Raw genomic sequence first — 20548 nt, forward strand, 5'->3', positions numbered from 1 at the left:
GAGTTCGTCCACCCTGGCATTCAGGGTACCTGCCAGGTGTTGGACCACCAAGGAAATGCCTTGGTGTTCCAGCCACGTCCAGAGGCTCCTGACATAGCGTCCATGACCCCACTACTCTCTGCTTGTTGCAGTACCACATGGCGGTGGTGTTGTCCGTGAACACCTGCACTACTCTCCCCTTGACAGAGGGAAGGAATCCTTTCAGTGCAAGTAGGATCGCCCTGAGCTCCAAAAGGTTGATATGGAGCTTGGACTCCGCCGGAGACCAGAGGCCTCTGATCTCGGCCTCTCCCATGTGGCCGCTCCATCCCAGGAGGGACGTCTCCGTCACTACTGTGTGCTCCGGTTGGGGAAGGGAGAGGGATCTGGTGCAGACCCAACGCTGGTTCGTGAGCCACCACTGCAAGTCCTGTGCAGTGCCCTCCGAGTTCTGGACGTAGTCGGACAGGTTTCCCCGATGCTGCGTCCACTGGAACTTCAGGTCCCACTGCAGGGCCCGCATATGCCATCTGGCATGATAGATCAGCAGGATGCAGGAGGCCATGAGGCCCACCAGCCTCGGGGTATTCCTGACCGAAACCCAGGACCAGGGCCGAAAGATCAGAATTATAGCCTGAATGTCCCGGACTCGCTGTTCAGGAGGATAAACCCGAAACTGTGACGTGTCCAGAACTGCTCCGATGAAGAGGAGCTTCTGAGAGGGAATCAGGTGCGACTTCGACACGTTGATGGAAAACCCCAGCAAATGCCGGAGGTCGGCTGTAGTCTGCAGGTGGTAGATGACTGCCTGGGGCGAGCCCGCCTACAACAGCCAGTCGTCGAGATACGGGAAGACTGAAACCCCTGATCTGCGCAGATGAGCTGCGACCACCACCATTACTTTCGTGAACACCCGAGGGGCACTGGTCAGTCCGAGAGGGAGCATGGTGAACTGAAAGTGCTTGTGGACCACCATGAACCGTAGTTAACGCCGGTGGCCTGGCAGGATGGGGATATGAAAATAAGCATCCTGCAAGTCCAACGCTACCAGGCAGTCTTGCGGGTCTAGGGCAGACAAGACATGAACAAGCGTAAGCATCTTTAACTTCTCCTTCTGGAGGAAGCGATTGACGTTCCAGAGGTCTAAGATAGGGCACAGACCTTTGTCCTTCTTTGGACCTCTTCAGAACACTGAGGCAGGACCTCTGCTACCTTATCCCACACGGCGTGGGAGTAACGGCCCAACAAGCAGGCGGTATTAACCGACCGCAACCCCAAGCTGGCCAAGGAGAACAACCTCTTGCCATATTGGTCCAGCTTCTTAGAGTCCTTATCATGCGACGTTGAGGTCTGAATGACCAGGCTCTCAGGCGTGGGGTGAGTGGTCAAGAAGACAGGGTCACCAGGTGCCGGGCGATTACGCCTAGCGACGTTCTTATGCACCGGTGACCCCGAGGCCATCCGCAACGAAGTGCCCAAGAGGACTTCGGTAAGGGCCTCATTGAAAGGGAGCAGTGGCTCCGACGACGTAGACGCCGTCTGGAGCACCTCCGTAAGGAGGTTGGTCTTAAGGGCCACCATTGGGAGGTCGAGATGGAGAGCCTCCGCAGCTCGAGGCAGCACCATAGTGTAGGAAGCGCCCTCCTCCAAAGTAGGCAGAGGGGAGGCAAACCCCAGGTCAGAAGACACATCAAGTTCACCCGCATCTTGAAGGTCATCCACCCAATCCTGCTCGGAGTCACACTGCCGCGCAAGGGGGTCCTTGGAGCCGTCCCAGTCCTCATCCGGCTCCGGGGTAGAAGGATCCTGCCGCGGCGGCAGGACCGGAGCTGGAGAGGGGACCAGCGGCGCCGGACGGGGCTGACCCGGAACCGCATCCCAATGAGGATCCCAGGTCGGAACGAAATGGTCCGAGAACTGGGGCAGGGGCAGGATAAACGGCACTCAGTGCGGCGCCTGTGACTGAGCCAGGGGCGGCGCTGGGGCCGGAGCCAATGGCAGCGCCGGGGCCGGAGCCAGCGGTGCTGCACCTTGTGGCGCCAGAGCCGCTGGATCCAGTGGCTCTGGGGCCGGCGCCGCCGGGTCAACAGGATTTGGACACGGGACCGCGGGGCCCGCAGGAGCGCCGGCGGGAGCCAGAGGCCTAAACAGGGGGTCCATGGTAGCAAGAAACTCTTGCATCTGTTCGGGAGTCACCGACGGACCCGGGAATAGCGGGTAGGCCAGGGGACTCCCAGGCTCCGGAGGATCCGCAGGGGCGGAGCCCCTGTCCCCCTTGTCAACCTCTGGGGAACGACGGGGGGACGTCAGAGAGCGAACACGCTTCTTCGATTTCTTATGGCATCGCTTACCGGTATCTGAAGGTGAAGATTTAGAGTCCGGGCAGTCCCGTGAACGGCCCCTAGACCCGGAGCGGCAGTGAGAAGACTGCCGGACCTCCAGCAACTTCCGGCGCGGCTCCCGCAAGGCCTTCGGTGCCATGGCACGGCAGTCCCAACAATCCCGGGAGTCATGGTCGGTCTCCAGGCAGTAGAGGCAGACATCATGGGGGTCCACCACCAACATATTATGGTGGCACGACCCACAAGACTTAAAGCCGGGCATCCCAACGTGCAGCAGGAGCCGGGCGATTACGCCTAGCGATGTTCTTATCCACCGGTGACCCCGAGGCCGGCCGCAACAAAGTGCCCAAGAGGTCTTCGGTAAGGGCCTCATTGAAAGGGAGCAGCGGCTCCGACGACGTAGACGCCGTCTGGAGCACCTCCGTAAGGAGGTTGGTCTTAAGGGCTACCATTGGGAGGTCGAGATGGAGAGCCTCCGCAGCTCGACGCAGCACCATAGTGTAGGAAGCGCCCTCCTCCAAAGTAGGCAGAGGGGAGGCAAACCCCCGGTCAGAAGACACATCAAGTTCACGCGCATCTTGAAGGTCATCCACCCAATCCTGCTCGGAGTCACACGGCCGCGCAAGGGGGTCCTTGGAGCCGTCCCAGTCATCATCCGGCTCCGGGGTAGAAGGAGCCTGCCGCGGCGGCAGAACCGGAGCTGGAGAGGGGACCAGCGGCGCCGGCCGGGGCCGACCCGGAAACGCATCCCAATGAGGATCCCAGGTCGGAACGAAATGGTCCAAGAACTGGGGCAGGGGCGGGATAAACGGCACCCAGTGCGGCGCATGTGGCTGAGCCAGGGGCGGAGCTGGGGCCGGAGCCAAGGGCAGGGTCGGGCCGGAGCCAGCGGTGCTGCACTTTGTGGCGCCAGAGCCGCGGGCGCTGGATCCAGTGGCTCTGGGGCCGGTGCCGGAGGCGGTGCCGCCAAGCCAACAGGATCTGGACCCGGGACCGCGGGGCCCGCAGGAGCGCCGACGGGAGCCAGAGGCCTAAACAGGCGGTCCACGGCGGCAAGAACCTCTTGCATCTGTTCGGGAGTCACTGACGGACCCGGGAATAGCGGGTAGGCCGGGGGACTCCCAGGCTCCGGAGGAGCCGCAGGGGCGGAGAACCTGTCCCCCTCGGCAACCTCTGGGAGCAACGGGGGGACGTCAGAGAGCGAACACGCTTCTTCGACTTCTTCTTATGGCATCGCTTACCGGAATCTGAAGGTGAAGATTTAGAGTCCGAGGAGCAACGGTCCTGCGAGCGGTCCCGCGAACGGCCCCTAGACCCGGAGCGGCAGTGAGAAGAGTGCCGGACTTCCAGCAACTTCCGGCGCCGCTCCCGCAAGGCCTTCGGTGCCATGGCACGGCAGTCCCGACAATCCCGAGAGTCATGGTCGGTCTCCAGGCAGTAGAGGCAGACATCATGGGCATCCGCCACCAACATATTATGGCGGCACGACCCACAAGACTTAAAGCCGGGCATCCCTACGTGCACCAGGAGACAAGAGAAGGAGACAAAAGTCTCAAAAAAGTGATCAAAAATTGACCGGGGTGCGTGCTCAATCCGGATCTGCGCTTTCGTCGCGGAAAAAGAAAGAACTGATGTCAGCGCGCATGGGTGGCGCCTAAGGAGCCTCCGTGACGTCATCTTGGTGCGCACGACGCCAGTGACTGGCACGGAGCCGCACGACGCCACCTACTGGCGCGCAGGGGTACTGCTAAGCAGAAAACTTACCGGATCCAGACTGACGCCTGGGGAATATTCTAAGGTAAGGAATCTATCACTAACGTGTCTCTTTCAGATCTGAGAATTCAGTCCAAAAGCGCTTTACAATACACTATGGAACAAAGAAATGCACCTATTAGTGCAATACCAAAATATATCAAAGAAAAATCTAAACATTAAAAAAGAAATCATAAGTAAAATGAAGCCTTGTCACAGCACATCAGACCATAGCTGTGGTACCAAACAAAATTTGCTTGTAAGTCGACAAGGATAAGTTACTTACCTTTAATTCTAGTTCTCTTCCAGGGGTATACTCAAAGTCATAAGCACGTGGGAGGGGATTATTCAGTGCTTATGACTATTGATGAGTATCCCCTGGAAGAGGATATAGATATATATATATATATATATATATATCCTCGTAAACTTTTCAGTCTCCTCCAAGGGGATAAATACGAGCGTAGACCCAATCTTTTACAAAATACTTTATTTGATCTCACATGTAGTCCGATATATATATCATATACACTTCTTCAAGAAGCAACGGCCATGATTTCTCAAGGACTGTTAAGCACAGGGAAAATTAGATACATACCCAAGAGGACAGGTAATATCTAAACTTCAGCCAGATGCCAAAAAACATTGTAGGGGAATAACAAGAAGAGCTTTCTATCAAGCCTATAAACTCCTACCATGATATGTATGACCTAAAACAGCCATATCTCTTTCAGACATTGCCTAAACAGCTTAAGGCACAGAGTTCACACCACCATGTTCCAAAATTGAACAAAGGAGGAGGCCACTAACTCGTGTATTCCAAAGAATACACTATAAACTCTGAATTTACCGGCACAACTCTTCAAAAAAAATTGCAGTCCGCTCAGGAAGAGAAAACGAACTGCACTGCCCTGGCACTGCCCCCAGAGGGGCGTGTAAATGTAACAGTCGTCGTTTGATCTACATGAAGAAACCTAATGCTAGGTACGCTTCGGATGGTGTGAAGTATAAACCAAGTACCTTTAATATGATGGTTTTTAAGAACTATGGCTATCTGAAGGAAAACAAATTTTTTTGCATTAAAAAGAAAAATTTGCTCCGTACACAGAAGCAGAACAGAGGTTTGTTCTAGGTTACCAGAGTCGGGCTAATTGTTCATTCGAAGTAGTAGTCAATAATGAGAGAGAATTAAAAATGATTTTTTAAACGTTACTTCTTTGCAAAGGTTCTTCCCAAGCAAATTTCATGAAAGGAGATTCATAAAATGTGTGGATCATACATGAAGAATAGCATGGCAAAACTCGACAAGTGTTAAACAACAATCTTTCTAAAGCCACTAACAAAAATATATGTTAACTCGCCCAAACCTGCTTTGCACATTGCCTGAGCCAGTCCTTTAATTCTTCTTCTTTTAGAGCACAGCCGATGAACACAAGGCAGCATTCCTCCTGAATGTTATCCCGCAGATTGCTTCTTGAATCAGGGGGAGGAGTAGGTCCAATATGTACGGGAACAAAGCTCAAGGCATTTGATATGGTGTTATGGCAGACTTCAAACATCTTCTCCGAATCTATCCGAAGGAAGAAATGCTATTGAATGCAGAATGGATCTACAGAGTGTGAACATATCAAACAATGTGCCATATAACAGCTATTTTTGCTAATGATCAGCATTCAAAAAGTTATTCCATCAGAAGAGGATGTGGAAACAATCCGAATAGCATTTTAATTGACTGCAGTAGCAGCTCCAATAATTAAGATATATTATTAAATATCATGCATTGAACAAGAAAAATCAATAGACCATTTATTTAGGACATCAATGATGATTCAACTTTAAAACAAATTAATCAATCAATATAAATTTATATTCGATCTTAAAAAGATTATAGAAGCAGAAAATAAAACAATACAATTAAACATAAAATTCCCAGAGCATCAAAAATATCCTACTCTGTTCATTAAAAATAGCTAAAAATATTAAAATCAGATCATTATATCGCAAACAAAGAGTAATAAAAGAGTATTGAAATGTCACCTAGGCGTCTCAGCTACCCTACTAGCTCCCCTCCATTGATTGTCTGCTATGACTAGCCACCTTAAAGAAGCAACATAGGCTATAGCAAATATCAGGGCTATTTAATATGTGTAGGAAGGTTAAAGACACCCTGCATTTCTGAAAGGCTAACTTATTCAGTGTGGGTTTAAGACAAAGCTGCAAAAACTTGCAAAAAAAGCCCCAGCAAAACATACAATGTAACATGGATTGTTCCGCTCTACAGGGACAGGGTGGCAGCACGCTACCCTACGCATTAGCCCCATCAAAAAAAAACATGCTAAACGCCATGCCCTCCCGACCTGAATCTAAAAAGGAGAGACCTCTCCAAGCGGATCAATTCTAGTGTAAGACACATGGCAGTATTTCCTGTTGCAAAAAAATGGAGTAATAATGGCGAATAGTATGTTTACAGATGACCTCATCATAAATCAGAAAGGACCCTAGTGCATTAGGAATGCCAGTGTGTGTGGACTTCAGTTGTAATTGAACAAGTTACTCTCCTTTGGTAACGATCATTCTGATGTATATGCCAGTGCCTGCAAAATCCTTACATGAATCATCTTCCTGGGTGCCAGACTGGATGCAGAATTTTTTCTTTAACCATTACAAATTAAATCACCAGATACAGAGGTCACAGTTTGAACTTGGCTGTTGACTCACAGTAAGTGATGTAGAGGGTTCATAGAAGGCACCATAGGCGCCAGTTCTGACAGTTTCTCCATCACCCCTATCGTCAACTAAGGACCCCGAGGACACAGTCAAAAGAAATAAAATGAAATAAAATACCAAAGGATAATAATTTCAACAGGGAAAGAATGATAGGGGCTGAGAATCTGCAGGAGCTGCTGCTTCGATCAGAAAGAATGCTATTGAAGAGAAGTAGCTCGATCTTCTAATGGTTACTCACTGCTATAGATTCTTCACATGCTGGCCGTTAGTCCCTCCAATGCATACAGCTCTATCTAACCTGTAAGCAACAACTCCCGTCCCACCTACACCCCGCGGACCTCACCCGTTTGCACCAAAGCCATCACTGGTGCACATGATACATCACAGCGTCATCTCACCTGTGTACACATAGCTCACCCCCCCCCCCCCCATCACCTGTTTGCACCTTGCACCCTTTCATGTCTACATCAAGCCTCCGTCCTGTTGGCACGGTCCCCTCTCTTACCCGTTTGCAGTGATTACCCCCTTGCCTGTGCGCGCCCATCTCTAGACTTCCCTCTCCTCTGGGTACTCTGCCCCTTCAGATGGACATATGCTCTTTACACACATATTCAGACACAAGCTCCCACGATGGTCACTGTCCGACTTGTACTTGTTACACAACCAGTTGCACATCCTAAAGCCCACAACGATAGACACACATACGCATCGGAAATATATTGCCACTACAGAGTGCACGGTGCAATGCTGGGGCCTCCAGTTTACCATTATATACATTATTAGTATCAACACAAGTCTCGGCTTGGAAAGGGAAGGGGGCAAACATGCAGGAATGGCTGTAGATGGCACACACTTCCTTAGGGCACCTGGAACGCCCGCCACAAACTGTGTACAATGCTCAACTGGGAAGCTCGGGCATCGAAATGTAGCACAAAACAAACTTACAAGTGCCGATCTATACTGCCAATGGAACGTGTTTTTAAAATAAACAGGAAACGGCGGCAATGGAGCTGAACCTCTAAAATTAGCAGGCAGCGATGGGTTGAAGGTAGTGTTCGTGGGGAGTGTGGATGGTGCAGGGAACTTAAATGACGGCAACAGTAGCTGAAGCACAGAAAAGTAAAAGTCAGTGAAGGGAGGGATGGGACGGGGCGGCAGAGGGGGGACATTCCTAAAAAGAAAGCTTTACAGGCATGTTTTCAAGCCGGGCCCAGCGCTCACACAGCTTTGGTTTTTTCCAATGTGGGGCCAACGCTCACACAGATGTGGCCAGTGCTCACACACCTGTTTTTCAGCGAAACATACAAACCATTACAAGAGCGCCACAAGGGGAATGTTAGCGGCATGCGCCGCGCTGCATATTTAATGTTCCATGGGAGCTACCTCAAGAGTGGCTGCTGCGTATAATATCCGTACAGGAGCCCACTATGTTACACCATACCGTGAGGTAAGTGCTTTTTAAAGTTAATCTCTACAGGCTTAAACATGCGCCGCGGGAGGTTTCATGTTTCGCGCGTGCACAATCTCTAGTCCCAACGTCATCGCGAGGGAAGCACCTCTATCAGAAGGAAAATACTGGCAATCTCGGTAACTGACTCCGCTCATGCCCGTTTTCGAACCCATTGTGTTTGACTGCCTGAAACACGTAAGCATGCCATTGTGCCTACCAGTCTCCAAAATGTGGAATGCCCTGAACCCATGCACGAGGGCGGAACTGAGAAATATGCACTTCAGAGAGCTCCTGAAACCCGGACTTTTGAAATTTTTCTTCCACTAATCTCCATACAGGGCAAGGGTTCGACAAAAAGAGGTCAAAAAGGTGCTACCTATTTTCGAATCAGACTTTAACTTCCCTAGACTCTGCTTACGCACGGCCTTTGTACAAACCACCACAAGATGGCGCGCAGCACTCTATAAACCAACTCAATGAATACAGTGCCCACTTTTACTTCATTTATATGTAAACACGCTGTGTTTCTATTATAACCGTGCCAACTAGCATAGCTCCATACATGTTACATCATCCAGCAATATCTATGCATTTAAATCTCCGTGTACATTAAAAACTAAAGACTAGACCAGGTTAGCTTTGTCGGTTCTCGTTGTTTTAGTCTAGCGACACAAGCGCCGCTAGTCCGAAATGTACGGCAAGTGATGTATAATGAAACTGGTATTTTTCATGTAAAATAATGTACATCTGTACTTAGAATACAACATTCCACTTGTTGCTTATAAGTGCTAGGAGGACGTGTGGATATTTTCAATGCAAGGTGATGTTGACTCCCTATGATTGGCAGGTAGCTCGTGGGAAAGAAATTGCTCTATTCAAATGGCGTCTTTTCTTAAGGACTGTATCAGCCGCCGTTGACTTCTGCACATTAATGCAAAACAGATGTCGACCAATAGGTCATGGGCGGGGCAAATGCGGGACAAGCGCCCGCATTTGCCCAATTGCGTGCTGTCTTTGTAAGAAAGACGCACGCAACGTCCAATAGCCTGCAACGATAACAAAACCACACGCACGAGCGTGTGGTCAGCTTTCAGAAGCCCCTACATGAAGTCTCGAGCAGTGCTGCGCACTGCAACGTTAGCCGCGAGACCTTAAAAGTACCAATTGCATACAAATCACACTTGTATACACAAGCAGAAATGAAATTCACTTCTACGGATAAGATTCTGACAGCAGTTCAAACCGCTGTAGGACAAGAAAGAGCCCTAGCACAGGGAAAACGCATTATGGTCGTGACTCCTGTACCAGCCTTAGAGGCAGTTACTAAAGCTAGCATTCTGAATGCAAAAGCTTTATATCCGAGATGGATACAATGGGTTAATTCTCTTGCTGCAACTGATGTTGAAGAACAAGTTACTTACCTTCGGTAACGATGTATCTGTAAGAAACATTAGTTAGTTAGATTCCTCACCTTAGAATATCCCCAGGCGTCAGACTGGATCCGGAAGATTTTTCGTCAGCAATACCCCTTGCGCGTCGCTAGGCGTCGTCTGCGTCGTGCGCCGGAATGACGTCGGAGTACTTAGACGCCGCCCTCGCGCGCTGACGTCAGTTCTTGTACATAGCTTTCCGCGCCAGGAACGCAGAGCCATGCAAAGACCGACACTGGTGCCAAAAATAAAATCTAGGGGCCTGAAAAGGATAACCTTAACCCTAGATGTCAGTTCGCAGAACGGGGAGGATGGGTGGGTCGGTGAGGAATCTAACTAACTAATGTTTCTTACAGATACATCGTTACCGAAGGTAAGTAACTTGTTCATCTGAAAGAAACACGTTAGTTAGATTCCTCACCTTAGAATAGATACCCAAGCAATACCATCCCCGGTGGTGGGTCTGCGAACCAAGATCACACCAGAAAGTCCTGGAGGACAGACCGGCCAAAGAAGCCATCCCTCCGGACTTGGCTGTCAAGGCAATAATGCCTGGCAAACGTGTGTAGCGAAGCCCACGTTGCCGCCTGACAGATGTCCTGCAAAGGGACACCCCGTCCCAAAGCAGTAGTAGCCGCCGTGTCCCGAGTAGAATGGGCGCGCAGCCCAACAGGAGGGTCCTTTTTTGCCAAGGAGTAACAAATTTTGATGCACAAAACGACCCACCGAGAGATGGTCCGTTTGTGCACAGCTTTCCCCTTCTTAGCACCCACGTATCCAACGAAAAGTTGGTCGTCCACCCGGAACTGCTTTGTGCGGTCCAGATAAAAGGAGAGCGCACGTTTTGGGTCCAGACGGTGGAGCCTCTCTTCCTCTTTGGAAGGATGCGGAGGCGGAAAGAAGGTGGGCAAGGTGACAGACTGCCCAAGATGAAATGGAGTCACCACTTTCGGAAGAAAGGAGGGACGACGCCGAAGGACAACCTTGTCCGGATGAACAGAGAGAAAAGGAGGCTTTGAAGATAAAGCCTGGAGCTCACTCACCCGTCTAGCCGAGGTGATGGCTACCAGAAAAGCAGTCTTAAGCGTCAGCAGACGAAGAGGACAATTAAGAAGAGGCTCAAAGGGAGCGCACATTAGAAATGTGAGAACAAGATTCAAGTCCCACTGAGGCATTACAAAAGGGACAGGAGGGAAAGTGTGAGTAATGCCCTTTAGAAAGCGTGTAACTACAGGGGACTTGAAAAGAGAAGGCTGATCAGGAAGCCGCAAGAAGGCAGAGATGGCAGCAAGATAACCTTTCAGGGTGCCCAGGGCAGAGCCCTGCCGGGCCAAAGAAAGAAGAAACAGCAGAACCTCAGAAAGAGGGGAGGAAAGGGGATCCACAGCCTTTGCTGTGCACCATGCCACAAATTTGTTCCACCGGCAGGCGTATACCATCTTTGTGGAGGGACGCCTGGCTGCCAGAATGATATCACAGACTTCAGGAGGCAAGTCAAATGGCATCAACTGCCGCCGCTCAAACTCCACGCATGGAGGTGGAGGCTTGACAGGTTCGGGTGGAGGACCGTCCCCTGCTGCTGCGACAGAAGATCCTCCCGAAGGGGCAGACGTATCGGAGGATCGGTCAACATACTGATTAGCTCGGGATACCAGTACCTTCGTGCCCAATCCGGAGCCACCAAGATGACTTGGGCCCGGTCGTGCCTGATCTTCAGCAGCACTCTGGGCAGAAGGGGTATAGGCGGAAAGGCGTACAACAGACCGCAACTCCACTCGTGACGAAAAGCGTCGCCGAGCGAGTGCCGCCTTGGAAATTCCAACGCGCAGAACTGCTGACATTGCGCGTTCTCTTCGGTGGCGAATAGATCTAACCAAGGCTCTCCCCACTGCTGAAAGAAACCTTGCGCCACTTCGGAGTTCAGACGCCATTCGTGATCCATCATGCACCGGCGGCTGAGTTCGTCTGCTCTGGCGTTCAGAGAGCCCGCCAGATGTTGAACCACTAGGGTGACGCCCTGGTGTTCCAGCCACGTCCAGAGGCGCAGAGCCTCCTGACAAAGGGTCCACGACCCCACCCCGCCCTGTTTGTTGCAATACCACATGGCGGTGGTGTTGTCCGTGAACACCTGCACGACACTTCCCCTGACAGAGGGAAGGAAGGCTTTCAGTGCAAGCCGGATCGCTCTCAACTCCAACAGGTTGATGTGGAGACGAGACTCCGCCGGAGACCAGAGGCCTCTGATCTCCGCCTCTCCCATATGGCCACCCCATCCCAGGAGGGACGCATCCGTCACTACAACATGCTCCGGTTGGGGAAGGGAGAGGCTTCTGCCCATGACCCAATCGCGGTCCGTGAGCCACCACTCCAACTGCTGTGCAGTGCCCTCCGAGATCAAGACATGGTCGGACAGGTTGCCGTGATGCTGGGCCCACTGAAACTTCAGGTCCCACTGCAGAGCCCGCATGCGCCGCCTGGCGTGATGCACTAGTAGGATGCAGGAGGCCATCAGCCCCAGAAGCCGCAACACTAGCCTGACCGAAACCCAGGATAGAGGCCGAAAGATGGGAATCAGGGCCTGAATATCCCGGACCCGCTGTTCCGGTGGATAGACCCGGAACTGCGCCGAATCGAGAACTGCTCCGATGAAGAGGAGCTTCTGAGAGGGACTCAAGTGTGACTTCGGCACGTTGATGGAAAATCCCAGCAAATGCAGGAGATCCGCCGTAGTCTGGAGGTGGGAGACGACTGTCTGGGGCGAGCCCGCCTTCAACAACCAGTCGTCGAGATAGGGGAAGACTGGAACCCCTGATCTGCGCAGATGAGCTGCGACCACCGCCATCACTTTTGTGAACACCCGAGGGGCACTGGTGAGGCCGAAGGGGAGCACGGTAAACTGAAAGTGCTCTAGGCCCACCGTGAACCGCAGGTAACGCCGGTGGGCAGGCAGGACGGGGATGTGGAAATATGCGTCCTGCAAGTCCAACGCTACCATCCAGTCTCCAGGGTCGAGGGCAGCCAGAACCTGAGCCAAAGTTAACATCTTGAACCTCTCCTTCCGGAGGAAGGTATTGAAGTTCCGGAGGTCCAAGATAGGGCGTAGGCCCCCTTTGCCCTTCTTGGGAACCAGAAAGTAGTGGGAATAACAACCACGACCTACTTCTGGGCTCGGAACGCGCTCGACGGCCCCCTTGGCCAAGAGGGCCGAAACTTCCTCGTGGAGAAGATTCAAATGATCCCCCGAGATACGGTGGCGCTGCGGTGGCATGGCTGGAGGGTTCGTCTCGAAGGGGAGGGAGTAGCCCCTTCGGACGATTTGCAGCACCCACCTGTCCGATGTGATGGACCGCCAGTGGAGCAGGTGATGGCGAACTCTGCCGCCCACTGGCGTGGAATGGGCCTGAAAGCTCGGACTAGGAAGGCTTTGAGGCGGATGCTGCCGGGGTGGATGTGGGATGACCGCGTCGTCCTCCAGAACCGCCTCGGCGGAAACCACGTCCGCGATCGCGCGCAGGTTGGTTCTGCGGCTGGTGGCTAGGCGTACATGAGGAGGCACCCCTTCCTTGGCCACGAAAGGGGCGAAAGGCGGAAGTTTGCGATCGCGGGCCGAGAGGCCCAAGGAGTTGGCCGTAGCCCAGGAATCCTTAAAGCGATTCAGCGCACTGTCCGCTTTCTCGCCAAAAAGGCGAGTGCCATCAAAGGGCATGTCCATGAGAGTGCTCTGTACATCGCCCGAAAATGACGTGGACCGCAGCCAGGCGTGACGTCTAAGCGCCACTGTGGTAGAAATTGCCCTACCCAGCGAGTCCGTAGTGTCAAGCCCACATCGGATAGCGTGTCGCGCTGCATCCCTCCCATCGGCCAGAGCCTGGGTAAGTCGTGTCCGGACCTCCTCCGGACACAGGGGCAGCACGTCCTCCACCGCATCCCACAGAGAGTGGGAATAACGGTCCAAGAGACAGGCGGTGTTCAAAGACGGCAGGCCCAAACAAAGGGAGGAGAACAGCTTCTTGCCAAACTGTTCCAGTCTCTTGGAATCCCGGTCCGGCGGAGCGGTCGGGAAGGAGGATTGGGAGGTAGAGGCCTGGATAACCAGGCTCTCGGGGGTAGGGTGTTGGGACAGAAAACTGGGGTCGCCCGGAGCAGGGCGGTGGCGCCTGGCGACGTTCCTGTCCACAGGAGGAACTGTGGAGGGCTTGGACCAGGTGCCCTGCAGAACGTCAATGAGGGCCTCATTGAATTGCAGCAGAGGCTCAGTGGAGCTTGCTGCAGACTGAAGCACCTCAGTGAGGACGTTAGTCCTCACAGCCACGGCAGGTAGCTCGAGCCCAAGGGCTGCGGCCGCCTTGCGCAGCACCACAGAGAAAGCAGCGCCCTCCTCCGAAGCCACAGTCGGAGGAGAGACGAATCCAGTGTCCGGAGAGGTATCCAGGCCACTGGCCTCCCCCAGTTCATCTGCCCAGTCCTGTGACATTTGAGCCTGAGCGGCCATAGGATCCTCGGATCCCTCCCAGTTGTCCCCATCATCCGATTCCTGGTATACAGGAGGAAGGAGCGGAGCCGGGCGGTAGACAAAATGTGTCTCTAGCGGCGCCGAACGCAGCGTCCATCGACGCCGTATCGGCGCCGGGCCCGGAGCGGGACTGAACTGGGGCTCGACGTCGAGCGGAGTCGGCGTCGGGGGTGGTACCGGTGTCGACGCCGGCGGAGGAGGCGTGACGAGGTCGACCGGCGTTGGCGGGGACTCGGGAACGGGTCCCTCGGGCGCTTGCGGCGTCGAGGCCGGAGCCGTCAACGGCGCCGGGGCCGGAGCCGCCGGCAGGCAAGGCAGCCCTGTCGGGTCCGCGGGGCCCGAAGGCGCGCCAGCGGGCGTTGACGGCGGAGCAAGGCTCCTCATGGCCGAGAGGAAGGCACTGACCTCCGCCGGCGTCGCGTCAGTCCCAGGGACCGGCGGGTATGGGGACTTGCTCGGCGCCTGCAGCTCCGCCGGAGCCGCGGGGGTGGAACCACCCTGACCCTCGGCCGAGTCGCGGGACCGGCGAGGGGAGTCCGAAGAGCGGTGTCGCCTCTTGGACTTCTTGGAATGCTTCGACTTACCCGAAGACTTGGATCCCGACGACCGATGGTGACGTCGGCTGCGGCTCCGCGACTGATCATTGGACCTCCTCCTGGACCGGGATCGAGAGGCTCGCGGAGCCGAGTGGCGAATCTCGAGAAGCTTACGGGACCGCTCCCGTCTAGCCTTCGAGGTCAGGGCCTTGCAGTCCGAACACGACTCCGCGTCGTGGTCGAGGCCCAAGCAGTAAAGGCACCGGCGGTGATGGTCCGTAACCGACATCAAGCGGCTACAGTCAGCACAGGCTTTAAACCCAGGCATCCTACCGGCACCGAAGTAGAGACAGATCAAAAAGGATCGAAAAAGTTAGTCAAAAAGTGACTAAAGGGGTAGCTCTCCCGGATCTGCGCTTACTGGCGCGGAAAAAAGAAGAACGGACGTCAGCGCGCGAGGGCGGCGTCTAAGTACTCCGACGACGTCATTCCGGCGCACGACGCCGACGACGGACGCGGAGCCGCAGACGACGCGCAAGGGGTATTGCTGACGAAAAATCTTCCGGATCCAGTCTGACGCCTGGGGATATTCTAAGGTGAGGAATCTAACTAACGTGTTTCTTTCAGATTATGTTTTTGATCCTTATTTGAAAACACAAGCATTCCTGCAATATGAACACGAATGTCCTCTGCCTACTGAAATTCTCCCTCTTGATCAGTACGAATTTATAATTTATACTGACGGATCTGCACAACCCGCTACGGGGAGTAAACAAGCTTACAGTGCAGCATGCGTGATCGTTAAACGTCGTATGCGCGATGGCAAATTCAGACCAATGTACACAAAAACGCAATCTCTAGGAGATTGTACAGCTCAGCGAGCTGAACTACAAGCATTCAAGATGGCACTTGAAAACACGGATTGCGAATTCCCCACACTCATAGTGTGCGATTCTTTTTACTTACAATGAATATTTACAGAATTGGCTTCAAAATGATTTCAAAGATGCAAAAGGTGGCACAATCAAGCATAAAACGCTTTGGGAACAAGTAGTTCAGTTGCGAAACGGACTACAAAACACTCACGTGATACACACGCTGAGTCATCAACGTGATGGCGTTCACGTTGAAGGGAATTCATTGGCTGATGAAGCCGCGAAAGTGGCTGTGCAAACGGCTTCCATAGCTGCAATCACTCGTTCAAAAACGAAAATAGACAGTGAAATAATGCTGCCTGTCAATGCTTTGAGCAAAGGCAGCGTTGCAGCATTACCTAACAAATTCCACTCAAATACTCATATATAATTGATGCAAACAATGTTCCGTTTGCTTGAATCCCTGGAGTGGGGGATAGGGTAATACCAAACATGGAACATAGATGAGGACTAATCCTAGCAGCACATGAAGGGATCGCCTCTGCCCGTGCAGGTGTTTCTGCCACAGTATCGTTATTAAAACAGAGATACTGGTGGTCAGGCATTAGGAAACAGACCAGGAATTATGTTTTGGAATGTGAAATATGCCAGAAGATGAAAGTCTCTACTGTGAAACGTCCTGCGCAGACGCCCCTGTTAATTTCAGATAAACCATTAGCATGTGTTTACCTGGACCACTGCGGTCCCTTACAAAGGGATGGTAACTATAAATATATCATGGTCGCAGTTGACTCGTGTTCTAGGTTCCTATGGATGTGGCCTCAGCGCTCGGCTGACACTCGAACTGTTATAAAAGATTTGCTAGTCTTTATCGGCACAAACGCAATTGACACACTACATTCTGACCAGGGCCCTGCGATTAGCTCTCGGGCTTACAAAGAAGCCACGGCCAGTTTGGGCATAGCATTGGGGTATTCTTCTCCATTCCATCCTGAGGGAAATTCTGTTGTGGAAAGAAAAAACCGGGACATAAAGTTCTCTAGGGGGCGTCACTCCATATGAAGTTCTATTTGGAATTAGAATGTTAGTACCGGACCTTGATATGCAGGGCACTAGGCGGCGATCTATGCACAGATATGAATTCAGCAGCCCACATGCCTCGAACATAAGAAATTTGATATCAAAGATCGTTTGGCTGTTTTACAGGACTTAAATGAGCTAAGAAAGAAGCAAAGCAACGTGCTCCTGAAGCCAACCATCACTGAGGAAAAACCGGCCGTCTCAGCAAGGCTTGTCTGGATCCTAAAGCTTGGTGATCTAGTCAGAGAAAAAAAATCGCAGACAAGAAGGAATTTGGGCCTTCTTACAGACAACCACTACCTGTCCTAGCAATCCACGGATCAAGAACAGTACTTTTGCTGCCCCTTGCTGGTAAAAAGGAGAAAAGTTTTGTGTCCATCGACCTGATCAAACCACACTATGTGGCCGATACTAAGCAGTAGGCCAAGTGGACTCCGCCAATGTAGTAGACACACTCCTCTAGCTACAATCCAAGAGGTTCAAACTGAGAGACTCATCACCTTTGAAGATCCTACAGTAAGAAATAAAGAATTAAGCAACAATGCCATGGAACTTATACCTCTTGAGACCCAAATAACAGTTTGTCCTGATACACATGTCTACAACAAAGTAACAAGTGATCAACTGGTTCCAACGAATTCAACAAATGCTGATGCAATTCCAACCACTGACAGAACTGCCTCTGGCTATTTCATGAACTTTGATACTTTTTCTGAGGATCCCAGCAAACCTGAAACAACGCCAGCACAAAGAACTTTCAAAGAACAAGCAACAGACTTTTTCCATCTCCTGAAAAAGACTTATCTGGTTTCACCATGGATTGAACTATGGATTGTTTTGGGCATATTCTTCTTTCTACTTTGGTTAGCTCTGGTATTAACTCTGGGTATGCTGATGAATGGAAGATATATTCAAATGGACACAGCAAGTAAAAGAGTGAACTTACTTCTCCTGCCACACAAATCATCCCATCGTGAAGCAAGAGACTTGTCAGCAGTGAACATCACAGCCGTTCCTATACATGATGGTATAGTTCGGGACCAAACTGAATATGACATTTTTGGCCCGTCAGAGCTTTTGAAGATTCCACACTTATTTAAGATTTCATTAAGTGACTATTACCTCTAGTACCTTTTCTGATGATTGGGACTTCGAGACTGTTAATAACATGATGTCTGATCTAGAGAGGTCTACGGTATTCACAAATCATGAATATTTAGAGGGTTCATCAGACTATGAACAAATGTATTGTTATAACCACTATGGTTATCATTTCTTACATAGTTCTGCAACACCTAGAAATGTATTTATGTATAACCAATGGGAACATTGTCCTACACCTCCAAAGGGTAGTTCGAAAAGTTTTGCTATTAAATTTTCATATTTTTCAGGCTACAAATTGTCTAATCCAGAATCGTTTTACTTTAAAAATGTGAACAAGACAGGAACGAAAAATATGTTAACCAATATGAAACAGATTTATTCTGCAGCCTTTATTGCCCAACTGTCTAGACAGGGTTTCGACTTTTGGAAAGACAAAACTGAGACAAAATCTGTCTGGGGTACAAAAGATTGGCAAGTACAGGGTGTAGAAGTTTTGTTTAGTGCCTGTATCATCCCTGAGCAAATGATATTTTTGAATGACACTGTCCAACAAACGTCTTGCCTTGGATTAGCCAAGATCAAAGACATGAACACACCGACCATACCTATACCTGCAAGTGATAGCACTACACGGGGGGAGGTCGACGTACATAATATTTTGCATCACAACAGATAGGATCCAGAATTGAACAAATGGTTGCTCTGGCCCACAGACACAAACAACTGTCAAGATTGATTCCTGAACAAAACACAGGGTTTCACTATCAATAGGCCAGACCCACGCTATGTTCAAAGACAGCATTCTGGGGGTAGTAACAACATACAGTGTAGGGACACTTTGCCTTGATTGGCTACAGAAAGCTACACTGAAGGATGTAAAACAACACTTAACTTTACTTCAAGAAGGCGCAGATCTTAGGGAGTTCTTGCTAGGACCAAGAAAACCGCGTCAAAAACGTTTAATTTATGCCGGTATCTACGCTGCTTATAATGAAGCATGGAAGGTTACTCAAGCAGAGACTGCAGAAAGAATACGAGAAATTTATCGTATTAATTTAGAGAAAACTCTCTCTGTAGTAGACAATGGGTTAACGACTCTGTCGTCCAGAATATATTAATTGGACAGCATTGTGTCTTCTGTCATAGACATCATGGAACAAGACTTGGTCATGTTGCAACATGGTCAGTCTCAGCTATGTTCTATCATGCTATTGGGCTGGACGCTACAAAACTTGCGTTCAGGCTATGTGCCTTGGCGTTCAATCAACACTACGTCACTGTTTTCTGAATTCAATCTCACTGATAAACAGATCAACCTGGCACAAAGGGGAGCAGACTACACTATGCTGAGCACTGAAAAACTGGAAAAATTACCATTCACGGTGGCAGAAAAACCAGCTACTGAGCGGATCATACATGGTAAAATTACTCTGCCTGTTACAATTTTCCATTTTCAGTATTGCATAAAACATATAACTGTAGGCAAATATGAAAGGTTGGGTAAAGGATACATCAAGACATCCTGGCATTTACCTTACACACATAGATGCTGGAGTGGGGAACGTGAAGTGTTTCTTAGCGGTGAAAACTGTGAACACACTAAGTGGTTCTCTCCTTTGTCAGGGTATTAACGTACACGAGGCCTGTGATGGTTCCACTACAAACTTATCCAGTCACCTGCAAGGTTCACCGGCTTCAGTGTTCAATCCAATTTTTGGCCAACTTTTTAACGGAAGTTTCATTATGTTGAATGATCACAGCTGCTGTGGCAAGTTGCCAGGTGTTCCATATCTAGTTACGGTTACATCCAGGGTCACTTGCTGTATGCAAGTCTTGTTTCCACAAATAGACACAGTCAGGGAGTCGCCTTTGTGGCCTTCACTGAACATCTCTTCTATACAAATTGATACTCTGAGCAGAATGAAAGCCATTCTTTTACAGAAAACAGTGCCACTGACCTCGGCCAGAGAAACCTATGATCTCCAAGTCGCAAGAACTTCTGCGGAGATACATACCCTTTTGTATACAAACTGCCCCGTACATTTCTCAGAAATGTTAGGTCGTATCTTAAACATATCTGATACGAGCGGTATTATACATGTATTTAAGAACGTGTGTGCAGGACTGTTAGCACCTTTTCAAGCAGTCCTCAAAATCTTTCCAAATTTCATGCACTCTGTTTGGCAGACTACCGCTCCTTTTAGCACTCGTTGCAGGGATCTTATTTTTGCTCCTAATGCTACGATATGGCAAACCAAATCACCATCGACACCCAATTCACCATGGAGAGAGCTCTATTGGAGATGAAGTGTCGGGAGCGCATCATCCAAATTTTGGGTTTACCTCGTCTACGAGAATTAAACACCACATGGTTTCTGTCATTCAGACCAATCTGGCAAGATTGCATCTTACCTGTTCTACGCTGCCTGCTTTGCAGTGAAGAATGCGTGCTAGACATCTGTCTAACACTCCCATCAGTCATGCCTACGGATATCGGTACTCTGCTAGACCCGGTTACGGCCCATGCTCTGTGTTGTCCCCGGCGGCTACCAATCCTGATGACGGCATTCATTGCGATCTCACAGACGCAAATTGCTACTGCTGAGGTACGAGAGGAAACAGCAGGCACGCAGATAACATCCAATTCGAACATTGCTGATGCAACCAATACTGAAGGCGATAGTTCACATCTATGTGCAGTTAATCTTCGAAACAAGGTATTCCAACTTTCACCTACAACCGTAGACGACTTTTTGTCTA

At 50.7% G+C, this 20548-nt stretch overlaps 1 protein-coding gene across 1 annotated transcript in view; it reads right to left on the minus strand.

Annotated features, from left to right (window-relative positions):
* Positions 1–20548, minus strand: part of DNAAF9 (dynein axonemal assembly factor 9) — a 1049036-nt gene that overhangs the window by 122883 nt on the left and 905605 nt on the right. The window contains exon 34 of the mRNA XM_085642690.1: positions 5441–5643. Coding sequence (XP_085498816.1) covers positions 5441–5643 — 203 coding nt within the window. The remainder of the gene's footprint in view (positions 1–5440; positions 5644–20548) is intronic.

The sequence above is a fragment of the Triturus cristatus genome, chromosome 2_2 (assembly GCF_964204655.1).
Source record: "Triturus cristatus chromosome 2_2, aTriCri1.1, whole genome shotgun sequence".
NCBI lineage: Eukaryota > Metazoa > Chordata > Amphibia > Caudata > Salamandridae > Triturus > Triturus cristatus.